General features: G+C 35.1%; 2 protein-coding genes across 3 annotated transcripts; both read right to left on the reverse strand.

Annotated features, from left to right (window-relative positions):
• Nucleotides 1–2,388: 2,388 nt before the first annotated feature.
• On the reverse strand, nucleotides 2,389–3,475 carry LOC140863067 (LOB domain-containing protein 39-like). Its single transcript, XM_073266202.1, has 2 exons — nucleotides 3,203–3,475; nucleotides 2,389–3,022 (listed from the first exon to the last, which is right to left on the reverse strand). The coding sequence occupies exons 1-2, from the start codon at nucleotides 3,384–3,386 to the stop codon at nucleotides 2,556–2,558; spliced, it is 651 nt and encodes a 216-aa protein (XP_073122303.1). The 5' UTR covers nucleotides 3,387–3,475; the 3' UTR covers nucleotides 2,389–2,555.
• Nucleotides 3,476–7,188: 3,713 nt separating this feature from the next.
• LOC140863065 (exocyst complex component SEC10b-like) lies at nucleotides 7,189–18,609 on the reverse strand. 2 transcript variants are annotated; one of them, XM_073266201.1, is made up of 25 exons: nucleotides 18,227–18,609; nucleotides 16,984–17,079; nucleotides 16,631–16,879; nucleotides 16,472–16,546; nucleotides 16,229–16,330; nucleotides 15,962–16,012; nucleotides 15,749–15,854; nucleotides 14,948–15,067; nucleotides 14,258–14,349; nucleotides 13,755–13,920; nucleotides 13,543–13,619; nucleotides 12,226–12,324; nucleotides 12,028–12,118; nucleotides 11,119–11,204; nucleotides 10,808–10,981; nucleotides 10,048–10,101; nucleotides 9,814–9,942; nucleotides 9,588–9,680; nucleotides 9,355–9,501; nucleotides 9,146–9,243; nucleotides 8,821–8,905; nucleotides 8,538–8,596; nucleotides 8,083–8,181; nucleotides 7,915–7,998; nucleotides 7,189–7,540 (listed from the first exon to the last, which is right to left on the reverse strand). In XM_073266201.1, exons 2-25 carry the CDS (start codon nucleotides 17,077–17,079, stop codon nucleotides 7,471–7,473), a joined length of 2,502 nt encoding a protein of 833 aa, XP_073122302.1. In that variant the 5' UTR covers nucleotides 18,227–18,609; the 3' UTR covers nucleotides 7,189–7,470. The 2 variants fall into 2 exon arrangements, with proteins under 2 accessions (XP_073122302.1, XP_073122301.1); XM_073266200.1 differs by having other exon boundaries at nucleotides 9,588–9,683.
• Between the last annotated feature and the right edge of the window lie 480 nt (nucleotides 18,610–19,089).

The raw sequence follows: 19,089 nt of genomic DNA on the forward strand, positions 1-19,089 counted from the left end.
CGAGAAACCAAAATTAAAGTACTCCAGATATACAGTAAAATATCCCGGAGGCGGTTCTTGACATGAATCTCTATTTTTTGGAATCTTAAGAATATGTCTAGATGATAATTCAAATTCTTGGAATGGGCGTAAAATTTCAGACTCGTCCAGAAGACGCTCGCTCACTCCTCCCGAAGACTCTTGAGAATTACTACTATCGCAAGAATTCAAATAACTCAAGGGAGATAGACACTCGTCAATTTCACTGTCATCGCCAGATCCCGTGGGCGACGAGGAAAGAGTATCTCGGTTAGCAACCAACACCGAAAGTACCTTACCTCGTAAAGGATGCCCTACAATGATTTTTAAAATAAATTTTACCAAAAAATAATATTTTGTATAGATTAATTAAAAAATAATAAAGCAAATAATAGCATTAGATACATGGTAATTGGTTCTTAAATAATATGCATCGTGTATATACATGTATATGTGTGTCTATCCATGATAGATGGGTTTATCATCACCACATCGTCCACCGCTTCTGTCGTCACCATTTGCCGCCTAACCACCGGCCACCGCTACCTCCGGCAAGCCATCGACAGTTGTCTATCACTCATATACCATCGTCTCCGACCGGTTGCTTCCCTCACGTATTCGCGCGATGCCCATCTCCGACGAACACCAGCAACCGAGCAGCTGTCCGTTGCCTTTGCCTCATCGAGTCCAGATTTGGATAGCTTAGACACTAATCCATGGCTGGAACATCGAAATAAGTTCAGCACCATGACGCCACCACGCCCTCGCAGGGTCTCCCGTTTTTGATTTCAGATTTGGGTGCAGCTTTCAAACTTGTGAAAGCTGTTCCATGGCTGAAATTCGAAGGCATTCATCGGCCGGATTATATCAAACAGCGCCGCCCCTCTTCGATACCCTTTTTTGCCGCCATAACCGAGTCCAGATCTGGGCATCTCCACGAGCAGTCGAGGAGGTCCCATGGCTGGCCCTTGGCTCCTCAGCACCACCATCGCCTCTCCTATATGTTGCCGCCCAGTCGTCGTCTCGACGAAGAAGATGATAGCCCATAGCCATAGATGGAATATCACACATATACATGGAATTGTAATACTAACGTGGAAGGTAGGTGAATGGGAAAAAGTCTGAGCACGTATACACAAGGCCAAAACTGTTCCAGACTAAAGAATAAAAATACGGACAGAAGGTGGAATATAGTAATTAAAATATTTAATACCTGCCATAGGCATCCGATGAATTGTATTTCCTCTAACAATTTGGGGAATGCGACCTAGCAAATACTGCAAAAAAGATTCAGGAATAATACTACGTTAATATGTTGTGATGGACATAGTATGTTGCTGAATTTATAATAGTTATTTTTGTTAGAGTTCTATCGGGATTCTACGATTAATATTCTAGTAGGATTTTGATTCTATCCAATTACATGGTGATTATTCCTATTCTACGAGGATTTTAATTTCATTGCCTCACAGTCCTACTACAGGTTGATCCCCGCGACCTGACCGGTCAGGTCGATCCCCGTGAATTTCGCAGTGGCAAACAATATTCGTTCTCAACGACTAAATTTTTGGAAATACTCCGGTACAAATTCTACTCTCGGACCTCTCCACACACGCGACACGCCCGAGAGTGGGGGGCCTATGATAGGTTACACCTAAAAATTCAACTGGGCCTGAGCCCAATCATTAAGGTCCACTCCGAATATTTTTAAGGCCCAAGCTTATTTAAATATTATATATATTTAATTCAAGCAGACCCTGAATTCTACAAAAGCCCATAAGAGGCTCAAGCCCATAAAGCTCTCCAAATATCTATAAATAGCTCAAGTCACCTCATTATTAAGGTACACACTTTCTTTAGCACTATATCGCTCTACTCTCGATTATTATTCTTTGAGCAATAACTGACTTGAGCATCGGAGTGCCTTCGCCGGGAACCCTCCCGGCTCCTCTGACTTTGTTTTGTGACGTAGGAACAACCCACTGAAGATCTTCCAAGGAAACGTACAAGGATTTATTCATACTCCGGACTTTACGGAAGCAACGTGTTGAGTACAAGTGATTTTTGGCTACATAATGACTCGTGCACTAAGTTATCGGTGGTGGAAATTTGGACCAATAGTTGAAGTTTGAGTAGTTGGCCATAATTATATATGCGGAGAAAATTAAGCGTTGAAACCTTTTTTCCCCCTTTTCTTTTTGTGTTTTCGGGGCACGCCAAAGTTGGCTACTCCTGAGTAATGAATTCAATCCACCTATGATATGATCTATATCTAAGTAAGAACAAATTGAATAATTTATGTGAAATAAATATTTAAAATTTGAATGAAATGTGACGAATATATAACAAAAAATTAGCCCTTTTATTTATTTGAAGCGACTACACTTGTACAAGGTGAAAAAACAAAATTAGTTCCACCAAAAATCTAAGAAAAAATCAGAACAATAATTCCGAGATTTCCATAATAAAAACAAAAGCTCAAACAATTGGAAGAAAAAACTCTTAATGAGATGTTAATCTCGAAAAAAGAAACCTTATTAGAAGAACAACCTCAAAAGCTTTGTTTGACCTCCATCACGATTATTATTATTATTATCGTGACGGGAAACAAAACCACTTTCCAACGTCGTTGTTTCAGACTCGTCCGACGGCGTCACCGGCCTGTTGTCGTCTCTCCGGCGCTTGACCCTCCCGTCGGCGGTCATTCTCGCCGGGAGACCGGCCGTGAACCCGAGATTTACTCCACTGGTAGTCTCTTGATCTATATCGAACCCTTTCCTCTCGAGCCTCAAGTTCATTTCTTGAGACCCATACAGATGATCGTTTTCATTTCCAGAAAAGCCTTCTTCAAACTCCGGCAAGGCTCGCGGAATGCCGCCGAGCAGCACCGTCTCCACCGCCGCCTGGCACACCCTCCAATTCCCCGTCCATTGTAATCCCACCGCCCCGTTCACTGGATTTACTGTCCTCCCGCATGCTTCGAATAATAAAGACTGAAACAAATCTGCAATACATATAAAAAAAAACAGATATTAATTAACGGAAACATAATATATAAATTAAGAAACAAAAACACACAAGAAGCTAGAGGTGTACTCGTAAATGAGTCGATAAAAGACGTATAATATAAAGATGATAAAGATAATTCTTTGTAAAACTTGAGTTGCAAACATAAGATACGTACCAGGTCTTTGGGATTCGTGGACAGATGAAAGGAAGGACATGAGGCCGGCGCGGCCGAAAAACTTGGCGACGAAAAGGGTGGCGTTTGCCTGAGCTTGAGGGCTCTGTATGGCTTGCAAGCTTTGCCTGAGGATGCAGTTTTCGTTGCATCCCTTGCGGAGTATCCTGCACCCATTGCAACTCATACTTCTCGATTCCGAAACGTCGAAAAATTAATGAAAATAAAATAAATTAGTTTCGTGCTTGAGTTTGATCAAAGGAAATTAAGGCGGAGAGAGAAAGAGAGAGCATAGAGTTGAAGAGGGCCGGCGAGAATGAGGAGAATATATATAGAGCTAGCTGGGAGGAGTTGACCATGCATGTTGTGTTTATGCAGCTAATCATATGTATGTATGTATATTATTATTATAAAAATAGAAAATTTAAGGACGGATGTATAAATTTGATTTGGAGAGATGTTTGATCTGTGTAAAATTTTGAGAAATTGTGATTTTCAGATTATAAGATCGATTTTTTGTTGTATTTCTTTTTACTTTTTTTTCTTTTTTTTTTGAAGGCACTAATTAAGATAATGACTGGAAATTTCATGTTACTCTCATCGTAATATATTAAGGTTGTATTAAAGAAATAAAGATGGATATTTAATTTCTTCTCACATGTGAAGTCAATTGAAAAAAAAAATATGAACCCCATATATATTGATAATATCTGTATTTGGATGCATTAGGGCAATGTCCTTAGATTAACATTTTTTTTCTCGTTGCTGACAGAGAAATTCCGATTATTAAAAATTAAAATTCTTAATTTAATATATCAAACGATTATATATATTGACTATTGTAAATAAATTTTTAAACTTTTAGACACCGTTTGGTTTGAGGTATGATATAAGTAATATATAGATAAGTAGTATAATGTAATAAAAAATAAATAAAAAATGATGGTTAAAATTGTATTGAATTTGATTGATAGATTATGGTTTATTTGATTTGATTGATTAAATTTTATATAAAAATTTTAAATGACTATTTTGTTTTTTTAACAATAAATAAAATAAAAATTATATTATTTATAAGGGTAATATAGTAATTTGAATTCAATGATTTGATTGATGTGAGATAAATAATTAATGATTTGATTGATGTAAAATAAATAGTTAATATATAGATAAATAATATGATGAGAAGAACGTGGGATGATATGAGATGATTTATATATATATTAATAATATTGTGAACAGAACGGTGCCTTAGTTTTAAAGTTTACTCTAGCTAGCTTGGTCAAAAACTAGAAGATATTGAAATCTTTATAAAATGTTAATAATGATTTAGATTATACAGTTTTGTAGAAGAAGTAAAATAATCGGAAATGAATGGATGATGTTGTGTTTTGAGTTGGGAGAGATTTCCAAAGGTGTTGGGGCAAGAACGGCCCCGTGTTTCCGCGAAAGGGTGTAATATTGTAGATGCCCCCTCTCCTTTTGTTTTCTTATTATGTTTTGCTTTCCGTGTGACGTAGTATTTATATCATTAAATTTCAGTTTTATTTTTATATCTTTCGATATTTTATAATTTAAATTTTTTTTCTTCAAGAATATTAACGTGATTGTACACATTTTAGCGTCACTTTTGGGAGAATAAAAACTTAAATAGTGCGGTAAAACTGAAATTTGGTAGAAGATCCAAATCGCAAATAAACTATATATACATAATCGAAAATGTCATTTTTTATATAATGTATATTGACTAGAGAACATACAAAAGATTGTTAATATTATCAAAGCAAGATAACATGAGTAGTCGATTAAATGTGCAAATATAGAAAACATCGAGATAAGGGTTTGCTAGAATTAGAATAAAGTAATCTAGTACATGTTTGTATGTATCGATGTTGATTTATACATATGTGTGTGTGCAACCATATAGTATCAATAGTATATATTATATTATATATGCTGTAAAAATATTTGATGGTTCATATATAATACAATTTGGCCTTTCGATGCCTTGTAAAGCTGTTCTTCATTTTTAATATCTTTACACGTAAGATTCCTTTGTCGTTTTGGATGTTTTACGTTGGATTATTATGGCTCATGACTCGAACTTACACTTACTCATTTTATTAAAAATTAATCTTTTAACGGTGTTTTTTTTTATATTTGTAATTATTTATTAATTGGACCTATTTTTTTTATTGGAGTGTTTAAAAAATATTTATATAAACGAAAAATGTAATGTAAATTTATTATAATTATATATATTGCGAATTTACATGGATTCATCGGAACTTGAACTTTGTATAATGGATCACTATTTATTTCTGTTATTTATAAAATGGTATCGTATATAATGTGACACAAAATAATATAATAACTTAAATAATGGAGCGAAATTTTGAATAATTTATTTAAATAAATCCCCACTTACAGCATTTGCTTGAGACAGGATTATCTTCTAACGAATTGATTATCTGTTCGATTTGATTTGTTCTTAAACTAAAAATTGGAATAAACAAGAAACATATTTAATATCATGTTTTCGTTTCACATTATTTTTTAAAAAAACAAAAAACAAAAAGTACGTACACGTGAACATGAGTTAAAAAAAATGGCAAGATAAAAACGTTATGGACGAGGATTAGCTAAGATTGGATTAAGAAAGATTCATTGGAATTATAGTCCAAAGAGACATCTTAATCTTATCCACTATTTATTTTAGATATAATTAAATGTAATTTGTTTGTTTGTTTGTATATACGTACATTCCAACATTAATCAAATCACCCACCTTAGTTGTAGCGAATGGGGTTCCATTAAACCATATTGCAAATTTTGGCCTATTATAATTAAATAAATCAACTAGTATTGAAGTTTGCAAGCTATTGCATCAGTTCGAAATTTTATCGTTTCGTAAGAAATATATATCTACAAACTGAAAACCTAAAATATGTCTTCTAATGAATAAAATATGCTATATTTATTATTATTATTATTATTATTTCTAAGTTTTATATTAGAAATATATATCCCGGTTTTAATTGTAACAAATCTTGGAAATTCTATCGAGACTCCGTTCTGTAAACATGAGATCTTGCTATTAGATGAAGCATAAGACGTCGGCTAAATCTGAGGAAAATTCAATTCCCTTTAATCTTGTTTAATTGTATTATATTGATTTTAAAGTAAAATGCATAAGGAAATCATCATAAAATAATAGGCTTGAGATTATAAATTTCAAGTAGGTGTGAGGTGGTCATCCACAAAGCAAAGTTGAAAGATTTTTAATTTGGCCTCAAGTCCAATTGTTGTCCTTCCATGGAATAGAGAGTCAAATAATGTTTCAGATATTGATGGCCATTGTTTAATTTTGTTTTGTCTTAAAATAATTTGACTGGAAATTTAGTTCCATAATGTTTGTTGGAGTTTATTTAATTTGATCTTCCGAAGGAACTTACCAATTCTATTTACAAGACCCATTGCGAGCTTAGACATTTTTAATACTCTCTACAAATTCCAGAAAATATAATTATTAATTCATCTGTCCACAAGATATATTTCAGCCCACGCTATAAATTCCAACCTCCTTCAAGCTATTATCATAACTATATATCTAATGTTTCGTGGTCTCATAAATTCTTTGCTACAATGAAACTCCAATAAAATATCATAAAAACTCTTGTGAGAAGGTCTTATTAATTAATTTTTTATACAAATCATCTAATTGACCCGGCTTATGAAAAATTATTATTATTTATACTAAAATTATTATTTTTCATTTTATATATATATATATAAAATTGGTCCGTCTCACGACAGACATGCACACAAAGGAAGAAGTGACAATTACTACAAAGTTTCGTCTCATTTAACATTTTTTCTTTTGTCATTTCATACTTGTTTTTTTAAAGCCAAAGCAGAAGAGGAATAGGAAAATAAGCGTTAATCTTATCCAAAATAATTGGATATTCAAACATATTCACCAACATCAATTTGCCACTAATTATTATTTTTATAGGAGTCGATGTAATAACCCATTCGGAAAAGTTTAAAAAAAATAATTTACAGGATCAAAGTTGTTTGAGGCGTGTCTGTAAAAATATACACAAAAACCTTCGTTTTACACACAAATACCTACATATTAATATACACACTAGCCATAAAACCTTCTAAGATGGAGTACATAATGTCCAAGAACAAGGAAAAATGGAATGGATTTTTTTGAAAAAAGAAACAAAAAGAGACGACGATTTGTAATCGACGAACTTCACTGATCATGTCCACAAGGAGCTTAGTTTAGCTGCCAATTTTGCGCTCTTGTAATCATCTCTGAGCTGAATAAACCTGTGACATTGCAACAGCCAAAGTCTGATTTTTCGTCTCATGAATTGATATGGAATTGCAGGGGGAAGAAGTAATAATGATTCAAAAAAACAAAAAAAAAGCTTGTAAAAGTCACTCCAATGTTGTGCTCTTCATTTCATGTTCAATAAAATGCAGATGAACAAAAGGTTACTACTAAGTCAATTTTAATGAGATGAAACATTACTATTGAATATCAAGAATGTGTCAAAGTTAACACGAATACCAAATGTTGAATAGTTGAGACTTAGTGCTTAACAGTAATTTTGCTACAAGTTAACACACTGACCACACGGAATTTCTTACGAGTGAAGAAATCTGTGTGCAATGAAAAATAACAAATTGAGAACACTTGCCTTTGTGCGTCCTTCCGGATGCTAGGTGTTCCCTCAAAAAGTGTTGACAGGCTTTCAGGAGCAACAATAAATACGTTGGCCAAGCTGGAGGACCATGCGAGTAATTAGGAGGAAAATATTTAATTTCTAGCTTCATTCTTCTCCATATGGAATAAGAGAATCACTTACATGCCCAGTAACTCAAACTTTTCATCAACAGTGGGAGAATTAAAACTTCGAACAAATTCACTGTACTCTGTTATGTCACGCTTGAGCCGCAGCCCTCCACTTTAAAAGTCACAATTGAGTGTAAGTTTAGCTTAGTGGAACAATAGATAGGGAGGGGAGGGGGAGAACGAAACAGGAACTTTAGGTTTCTTCACGTAATTATGAGCTTACAAATTAATCTTTTGATGGAATATCACATTTAATTATTCCCGAGTCCAAATTAAACAGTAATTTCAGTTACATCCATTCTCGGTAAGCTAATTGAGCATCTAAGCAAGTGACAAAACACGAGCTATCAAAATGAACTGAGTCTTTTAGATGCATTTGCACACTCGAACTTTGGCCAGGAAGAAACTAACACTTGAAATACAATCCTAAAGAATACTTATCATTGTTATAGACCAAGATATTATTACCTGGGATTAAAAGTGAACTTCTGCCAATGATTAAGCAGCCCCTTGTGCAAGCGATTTCCCTGCAGCCATCAACCAAATCATGAAACCATATTTTCATCGTATTAAATTTTGATAAACAATGAAACATTTCAATTTTTTTCCTGAGGTAGAAATTTCAGTTTCAGTAACTGTCATTTTTTTTTTAAAATCCTAAGCTAGTCCATGGAGCTAGAAAAAAAGTATATTGCAATTAAGGAAATATCTCTGTCTGAACTTTCTATTGGAAATAACAAAATCTCTATACCAGTTCGGTCAAGAATGCTTGTTTGTTATGACCTTCAAGGGCTGTAAAAGCAGCCTCAAGCACCCGGGAAAGATAAGCAACAATCCTATTTTTACAAGTAGATGTATGAAAAATAAAATTACAAACATGGTCAGATGGAACAACTTGTAAAGCATAAAAATAAAACAGAGATTAAAGAAAAACATCAGCATAGAAATATCAAACCACTGTCAAATGATAAATTCATTTAACAGATAGAAGCCGCTCAGCCTGAGAAACGGAACTGAAGTTTAATTTCTAAAAATCTCAAAGTAAATCAACAGATTCTGCAAGACAAATTTTGCACCTAGTACAAGCGTTTGTTGGTCGGTGATCAGGAACAATGCCGTCATCAGACGAACAATAATCTGTTGCCTTTTGTTCAGCAGATAGAAGCCGCTCAGCCTGGGAAAATTTAAGGACCAACCAATAATAAATCCAAATGGTAAGAGGAAAAGAGGCTTGGAAAAGCTGACAATGAACTTAAAAATAAGAAAGAATCTTTCCGTCACAAACCTCAGCCATCACGGTTTCAATGCACAGTTGAAGTCCCTTGTATGCAGCACCTTCTGCACTGGACATCGCCGTTGCCATTTCATCATAGGAAGCAGCATGTGCACCATCCACCGGCAGCAAAAATCGAGAAATAGGATTTGCAAAATACTGCATAGTAAAATTTCATTCCTAATGAAATCATCACAAGTCTGATCATTAACATCAGGCAATACCATCAAAGCACAAAAGCATACTTGCTGAACAATAGCTACGCTACTTCCACATCGCTGTACAGCAACCATAAAAGATCTGAAACTGTTTTCTCCAGCTGCAGCGGCGGCTTCTGCCTGCTAATATCAATTAAGGTCTCACACTGGCATACAAGGTCTTCCAAATTCAAAAAGTCTACCTGGTATTAATTTTTCCAGGACTTTAACTCAACTTTGATAACATAAAAAACTACAAAAGGAGATCTCTTACAGCAGAAGCAGCTGCTGCGGCAACTCGACGACTGACAATAGTTCCCAGAACAAATCGTTCCCTCAGTGCTGCAGCTTCGGTTAGGCTATCACGAGCCCTTTCAAGCCCTTCCGTTATATACAGACTGACCTGAAGAAGGTGAAAGGATTAAAAATGGGACAGATAAAATAGTTATTGTAGACAAGGCATAAGAATTAAGAAGTTTCATAATATAGGAGAGAATAATAAACTCACCTGGTCCAAAAGGCAGGTGAAAACTACCCGCACATTAGCTGCAAGTGTAGCAGGCTGCCGGCGACAAGAAAATAATCAAGAAAACCATGTCAGTCTAGACTACTTACCCCAATACCAAAATCCATACTCTGTGTTAACATAAACTTCATGTTTAATACCATCATAAAATTTATGGTCTTTACATCTATGTTCTTTCGTGGCAAACAAAAATGAGCACATAGAATGTGAGTATTCGACAGCCAACAGGAATGCACAAAAAAGATTACTCTTAGCAAGCCAAAGTAGCAAGAGAAGCATTACAGAGGGGTACAGCCAAAAATAATCATCACTAATTTTGATTCCCAACATACAGCATCTGCATCTGCATTTTATTTATGGAAAAAAATAAAATAAAATAAAATAAAATAATTGAAAAAAAAAACGAAGAGTAAGAAGTCCCAACAAAGGTCCCTTTTGCCCAGATTAAAATACCCAAAAACAATGAAGAAAGAAAGAAAATTAACGCTCGGCCTAGAACTCCACCCTAGTCCAATTCCATGTAATGCACAATACTCATCTACAAAACAAGTACGTGAATAAGTCTTTCTAATTCAACCTAAATTGATTGGTCAAACTCAAGGTCAACTAGTCCAATTCTATGTAATACACAAATCTCTTTGGATAAAAGTAGTATGTGAATTAATCATTTCTGTCAAACCTAAATTGATTGGTCAAACTGAGATCAACTATAGTTAAATGTGAGCCTAGAAACTAAATATACCTGTGATGACAACAAAGCACATCTAGATACAGCCTCTTCATTCCAGCGTACAAACTCGGTCACCACAGTGACAGATATCTGCTGCTGTGACGATGCTATTGAAGCTCCTTTAGAGCGCCCAATTGTCCCCGTAGATTCAGCAGACTGCTGACTTTCGGCTCGAAGCTCCTCCATCTGCATCATATACACAATTTTTTTATTTGAATGCAAACTTATGAAGGCAAGCCTCATATTAATGGTAGTCAGTAAAAGCTACCAAGTTACAGAGGGGGGAGGGAGTGTTCTTTTGAAGCTCATAGTTTAGGGTATACCTTTGCTTTATACAGTTGCCTAAGAGAAGACTGCTCATATTCTATGTATGCATCTTTGTGCGGAAGAAATAGGGACTCCATCAATCCTTTACCACAGGAAAAAACAATGATCATGTAAGTCACATGCACACAATTATGAGAACAGAGCATACATGTAAAGCAAACTGCGAAGATTCTGAAAGAGTAGGTCTGTGGGAAACCATGGGACAATAAAGATGCCAACCATCTTTCAGAACATTTATGATATGAGATTTTATTTGATAGGGTTTTTCCCTTCCGCTTTATTAGAGAAGAGGGGTGTGAGTGTATTCAAGCTCCTTTTTCTTTTTCCCCCCTCAAGAGCCTGTTTGTTCAATTCGTTGCCTTAGACCCATCACCCATCCTAACTGGATTGTTGATACTTGATAAAATTGTGTATAGAACAACAGATTTCTCTATATCTCATACAGTTATGAGTGTGGATAATGGATACTTTTCCATAGCTTTTCAAATGAAGATTCTTTTAACATATCTAACATAAAAAGAATGGAAAGTTAACCAAAATCATCTAAATTTAGACAATACCACCAAACAGATCGACTGAACCATTTGTAGTTTATCCAAGAATCAGTTATTTGATCCACTATATGTACAGTTAAGCACACACACAATACTCTGTATTATTCCTTTTCTAGAGATGATTCAAATTATGATCAGGATATTAGTTGTCTGACCTATTCTAATTGATTGCATAGTTGACTTCTCAAGAGTATGTCATCATACTTCGTATAAATAACTCACTAAGATATATGAAGCTCATTCGGTCAACTTATTAGTTTATATTGGCGACATAATCCCAAGAATATGTTATTTGTAAGAGGATAAAGACATTAGACATAAAGAATAAACAACAAATTCCATAACTTGCACCTTCAATATCTAAGTCACTGCATCCCACGCTGTGTAAATCTCTAGAAAGGTCCTGTGTCTTCTCATATGACACTGCTAGCATCCTAAGGTACTGAGATAATGCATGAAAGGGTTACCATAACTTAAAAACTGTAACTGAAACATATAGCTTAAAATTGTAATTTAAACATCACTTTTACAAGCACAGATTGAACTCACTAATACAAGTCCCCCTTCTTCCATGGGAGGTGGATTAAGAAGAGATGGTTTCACCAAGAGTTTCTCCAGAAGTTTAGGAACCCGGTCTTCCAACACACGCTACACAACAAAAAAAAATTCAAAATAACTAATGATTGTGGATGTATGTTTGTTTTCTTTAATTAAAAATTCAGAACACGGTGAAGGAATAAGAACCAAAAAAGTCAGGACTTAAATAGGCTAAAATATCTGACTGGGTACTATTGACATGAATAATAAAAAAAATTATGATCTTGATATGATGGCTTGGATACAGAAAATCAAAGACAACAAAAAAACAGATATGGACTCCTCTTCCGATTTATATAGAAAAAATTGTTAAAAGCTAAAAATATTTACATCAAATTTTTTTCTTTGTGGAATAATTAGAGTCATTTGGTCATTTTGGTTATCATGATCCTGATTTGTTTTAAGTTCCCATAATAAAGTAGCAAGTCAAACGCAGGCAATGCCATACTTAAGCAATGGAAAAGTTTCTGTTTTGTTTGAAAGATTAATATCAATTATTATATTTTACTATATGGATAATGTGTTCTAGTGCTTCAGATTGCAAGTTTTGAAAGGAGCAGGACAGAGATTTATTACCGACGTCGAGTCGTAACTCAACATTAGATTTCTCACTTCTCAGTAACAATATTTCCAGTCGCTTCCAGACAAATCCTTATTTAAAAGTAGATTTCTCAGCAACTACATTTCCTAGTTTTGTCTAGTTTTGTCAAGGGTGTGGTGGTCACACATGATAAAATCTCTATCAACATATAGAAGGACTGAACTCAAGTTTTATGATAGTATTGGGACCTATGGAAGTTATTTACTATTGTCTTTCCACTAGAATAAAGCCATCAGAACCTTTGAACACGCAGTCAGGTTTCTGACTTTCTTCCATAGATTAGAGATCCCAGGGTTTCTGGTTCTTCTTGGTCTCAATTGATATTTCTCAATACAAAAAAAGTGAGGTTGTGCATGGACAGGGGCATTTCAAATTAATGGTTTTAAATCCATTTGATTGTTTGAATGGTTTTGCTCCAGGTGAATTTCAAATATGCTGCTTTCATTTGAAATCTAAACTTTAATTCATCTCTCCAAAGCGACTCCACGCAAATGCAGTCTTAATATTTTGGTATGGTTGCTATCTTTTATTGCATTTCCCACATTCAATTTCTTTCATAAATATTAATCGGTCCCATGAAACAATTCTGAACAAAGCATCAAGTAGTACAATGCCAAGAAATATTACGCCAACAAAATGAAAGATTAAAAACAGTAATGCTTGAATACCTGAACCAATATCGACATCACATCATTTGGAGAAGGAAAAACTGATGTTATGGTTGCTGATTCTTTGCGCACAGTATCTAGATACCGGTCATAGAAAATCAAAAGAACATTTCAAATAACACAACCTTCGTCAGATCAGTACAGTTGTTTTTTTTCTTTTTTTTTCTTTTTTTTTTTTAATAAGAAACCGTCAGATCAGTAGAGTTACAAACCTGTTATATCTTTGTACAATGAAGAGAGCGCACGAGCCACATTGCTAGGGCTAGGTTGAGCCCCAGTATCACCCTGAACTAATTTGGCGTCTGCATTCATGACCTCCACATCAAACATAGGACGCAATCCCACATAATGTTGCATTGCACTGGTTCCCCTGTTAAACTGAATGCAGAACTAACATGTGAGAGGAAGGAGATAGTTATCTAAATCGCGTATACTTTTCATGATTTCACTACGACAAAATTACAATAAACATAGTAAGTTCGCTCTACGTATTGTGCCTCCAACCATCCCTTGATATGATTGTACACAGACCTCTATGGCAAGAAAGAGGGGAAATATTTTTAATGGGGTGATTTGTGTCATAAAACACTTTCTAATGAATGCTAACTTATATTCTACTCTTCATAAATGTTTTGGTTTCTTGATATGAGCATTGAATAATTTGCTACCGTATTTATATTCACACAATCTGTCTGACAAAGATCAAGTAAATGACCTGTGACAAAATTTTTGCACATTCTGCCATTGTGGACAATTCCCTTCTTTGTGATGCTGCGTCGAATCTGGCCAACAATCTATTTTCAAGTTCTGCTCATGTATTTGAAACCAAAAGTAATGTTACAGATATGCTAATGGATATCTATTGATTAAATTTACAAAACTCGACAGACCAAAGCACAGTCACGCAGAGAAAAGTAGATGCTATATTTTTGGAAGCTAGTAGATGGTTTGTTCAAAACAGGGAAAGTGACTAACCTAGAAAACACACACCAACAATATTCAAATTATATGGTTAAGGTTCCATACTCATGTATCCTAATTATTGTAGCAATATCTGTCCTGGTATTATTTTAGATTGGTTATAGAATGTCAAAACTGTTGCCTTGATATTGTACAAGAAATAACTGGCTAATGCCAGAGTGCAAGTTACATTAAAGTATTGATAATTCCATATAAAAATGAAGATTTAACCCTGATCAGAACTAATAGAAATTGATTCGAGCGATTATCCTTGTACAAAAAGAAACATGTATTACAGTTGGAATAGTTGGATCCTTATGCAAGTAGCCAAACAACTTCCTTCTGAAAGGCAGTCCAGAAACGATTTAAATTATATGGTTTTTGTAACCAATAATTATGATGTCATACCACCTTCAAAAAAAAAAAAATAATTATGATGTCATACCATTGCAATATTCTTGAAGATTTGCAACTGCAACTTCCAGTCCTCTGCTTGCCGTTGCATTCCCAGCAACTGATGAGACAGTCATGCCTTGTCTTCCAATATCTTCCTCAGCAAACGATCCTGAAACAAACCTCTAAGTGAATTCTCATACTTCCACAATCAAAGAAGTAATCAAGACACAGTTCATCATACACAACTTTCCACATATATTGAAGTGCGTAAATCAAACAACACAAACGACTTAAGACATCACCAAATGTAAATGAGGCGCTCGTTAATGGTAAAGTTCAGATTCCTCCCAAACAACTCTTCCCAGCTTTCTACAAAGGTTTCACATAAGAGAGATCCCCAAAAGTTTCATATAAGAGAGATCCCCTCTTGCACGGATTACTTGATCTGTGTGAGATAAGTCAGCACTCACGAAATTTATGTTATTCCATCTTTTCTTTGGCATAATATTCTCCTTCCTATTACCTTATCTTTCTATTTGACGCACAACAGGTTCTTATATGATCAGGTGAGCATTGGGTCCGGACAGATTCACTTTATTTCTAGAAATGATACCCATTCTATAAAAGGGTCAAGCTAACTCTAGCCCAGTCTCGATCTCAAATAGTGTAATAGACTTCTTTTTTCGAGCTTCCTACGGTGTCCTGAGGTTTCCAAATAAGCTCCAAAAAAAACATTGAAGTAATTTCAGAAGTTTGTGCATACAAAATGTCCTTTAATCAAACAACAAAATCAAATCTTATCACAGGAAAGGAGTGATGATCTAATTTGCAATGATAAATGTCATCTTACTCAATTTTTGTGCAATTGAAGCAGCCTCAGCTACCCGACTATCATCCGAAAACAGAGGTGAAAGTTCCATTAGGTCACCCGGACTACTATTGAACTCCATCAAATACTGCAGGATAATTTTAACTTAATATTATTGATGTGTAAAACCAGATACTCTATCATCTCCAACAGAAACTAATGAGGTCATTTAAAACTTATTTATCACTAGTTTACCTTTATGAGATCAATAGTTTGACTGGCAGTTTCTCTTTGGGCATCTGCACTCTGACAATTAAGAATCAGATATTAAAGAATAGTAAGTTTTAATCACTAGCAAATCAATCAAAGGATAAATAGACAAGGCCAGATATAGATATGGCTGACAGAAGAAACAATTAAGAAGCACTATATAAGTTCCTACATGATGAAGTTAATTATAATCTTTAGACAGTGGCACAAAACAATCAGGACACTTACAATTACAAATGGCAAAAGATTTACCTGGAGATGGTCACCTATCTTAGCGGCAGTTTGCCCAACACTTGATATGCGAGTATCCAACCTTGCAAAACTGTCAAATAATCCATCAACTCCTTTTTCCAGCTGTGTGTGAAAAAAACACAATTAGCTAGAGGCGCTTGCAACCATAAACTCAAATACAGAAAAAACATCTGGCAAGTACCAATCCATGACACAAACATTACCATGTTTAAAGGAATGCCAATATAGCCTGGAATGACTAACCTCCGAAAGTGTTTTCCGGTGTTTAAAGTCTTGAGCAGCAACCTCATTTTTGAGATTGTAGAGTTTCCCATCAATCTTGACAAAAATTAACCTTAGGAGGGTGACCCAGTAGGTAGAATATGAAAAAAAAATCAAATGTCACGAATTATGAACTTTCACCTGTTTCCTAAGATCAATTAACTGTGCGCATGAGTTCTTAAACAAAGATAACAGAGCATCTACTTCAGGAAATAGAGGGCTTGATAGTCCTGGCGCTGATTTTCCTGCATCAGACGGAGTTCGCAGATGACCATTTGACAGAGCATCATTCGCACCATGTCCTTCAGATGTATCTGTTTCCTCTTCTAAATATGAAGGCAGCAGCTCATTAACTAAACCTCCAAACAGTGCGTCAAATGAAAAGTCACCCTACATGCCACAGAAAGCGTATATACATGATAATCAGCTGAATGGTCAAAATTCAGTAAGAAGCACGCACTCCCAAACACCTACTTAAGGACTTAAGGGATCACCTTAAAGTTGTCAATGTCTAGAACAAGAGAAGATGTGTCCGTTGACGGCAATTTCGGAAATCTACCAGTCCTCCTCCCATCTTTAGTCTCTTTCATCTATATTGAGATGAAAGTAGAAATGTAAACCATATTTTATCAAGTACAAAATGCCACATGGACAGTCATATAGTTTGTGGTGGACAACAAACATGGATGACATCGTGTATCACGGTGTAGTAAGTTTTTAAACTAATTGTGATGGATTTCAAGTATACTTAAGATAAGGGCCATTTCAATCCACCCTAAATCAAATGCCTTCATCCATGGTCCACCTAAAATGAAAATAAGATCGAATGAAATTTTTTCGGTTCAGTTTTGATCGTGGAGTAAAACCAAAACCGTAAACCTGTCAAATGAATCATTTGCAGCCTCTGATGAAAATAACTTAAGTATTAGCTGAAGTTAAGTTCAAACCCAGATGTGGCAATACACACCAAATTAAAAACATAAGGCAGCAAGGGTCGGGGGACCCCCATAAATTATATTTTTTGCCCGTTTAACCCCATCAACAACTGGATAGGAATCCATCCAGGTTTCACCATAAATAATACGGTCATAGTAAATGGAATACAAGTTAAGCCACTGATTTCTTAACCTATGATTTTAAATCCCAACACAGCATATAAAATGCTTAAAGCATATTTACTGGAACTAAGTCAGCATAATATACAAAGATATGTACATGCAGCCAAAAAATGGAAACAAGATCCAAATCCCTACTATCAGGAGAAAAATCCAGTTGTGTAGAACTCTAGATCTCAAAAATCATCCCCTGCCACCATCATCATTCATTACATATATGTTCCAGAGGATACTACCTTAATCACACACATGATTAGGAACACCAATAAATTACCAAAAAATGGATAGCATAATTTTGAAGCGGGATCATAAATGAATGAGCATCGGCAATTCGGCATACTTCAGTAAAAGCTCGTGGTATTAAAAAGACCACCAAACAATCTGAGAATTGTTCAGCAAACCGAGAGAGTAAACAAAAAATAGTTAAATATCAAAACACGATATAACCCATTAATCAAAGTAAAACCACTAAAAACATGAACCCATCATAAACTTACAAACCTCGGGAAACCCCCCATGCAGCAGAGAATAATCCAACAACTTCGAATTGCAAAGATAAAGCAACACCCAAATGTTCAAAAAAAAAAATGAAAACGGAAAAAAGGAGAAAGAGAAACTCCACCTTGAAAGTAACGAGAACAAAATGATGGCCGAGTTCCACGGCGGCGCTTCGAAGAAAGACACTCCGCAGCGGAGAGACGGAGATAAAGAGGAAAGGTAAAGCTATGTACAGTTCACAGAAAAAGCTCCACCCCCTCGTAGATGTAACGTAACGGCCATAACCCGCAACTTTTTTATGCGATCTGGCACAAAACTAGGCAAAATAAAAGAATTTTCGCAGCGAAATTCTTCTCCGCAAGCTGCTTCTTTTCAGATACACATGTAATTCTTCGCTAGAACGAATCCTGTATCACTAGCTGCCAGATTGCAAGCTCGAAAATGAATTCACTGGGCTTCGTCGTTCTTCTTGTCGCCTTCCGACAGAATAGCATTTCACCCTTCAAGTTTTGATAATATATATTTTGGTGCCAATAGTTTCTAGAGTTGAAGAAAACTCCCCAATTCACAAATCACAATTAAGACACCGTTCGATGTTGGATATATTAAGGAAAATATTGATTAATTAATCATAATTATTTTGTTCAAACTTTTGCTCAAGTTTTATAAATAATTAGTGTCATACATTCTTATTTTATAAAGTATTATGATTTATCATTTTTATATTATTTTCGCATTTCACTTACGAGTCAAGCGACGAGTAACTTGACTTATTTTCTATGTTTTAGTCGCATTTGTGTATTATTAATTCAAGTGTATTCAATCAAGGAGAAATAATGACTTGTAATGACTTTTGTAGAGTTTAAAAGTCTAGATGTATTCAATCTAGACTTTTATATAGAGCTTGATATACCTCAATAAAGTGATCTCCTTGGACGAGCTGAAGAAACTCCTCCAAATAAGAGATGAACTGCTGCTGACCTGAAA

The sequence above is a fragment of the Henckelia pumila genome, chromosome 4 (assembly GCF_033568475.1).
Source record: "Henckelia pumila isolate YLH828 chromosome 4, ASM3356847v2, whole genome shotgun sequence".
NCBI classification, from domain to species: domain Eukaryota; kingdom Viridiplantae; phylum Streptophyta; class Magnoliopsida; order Lamiales; family Gesneriaceae; genus Henckelia; species Henckelia pumila.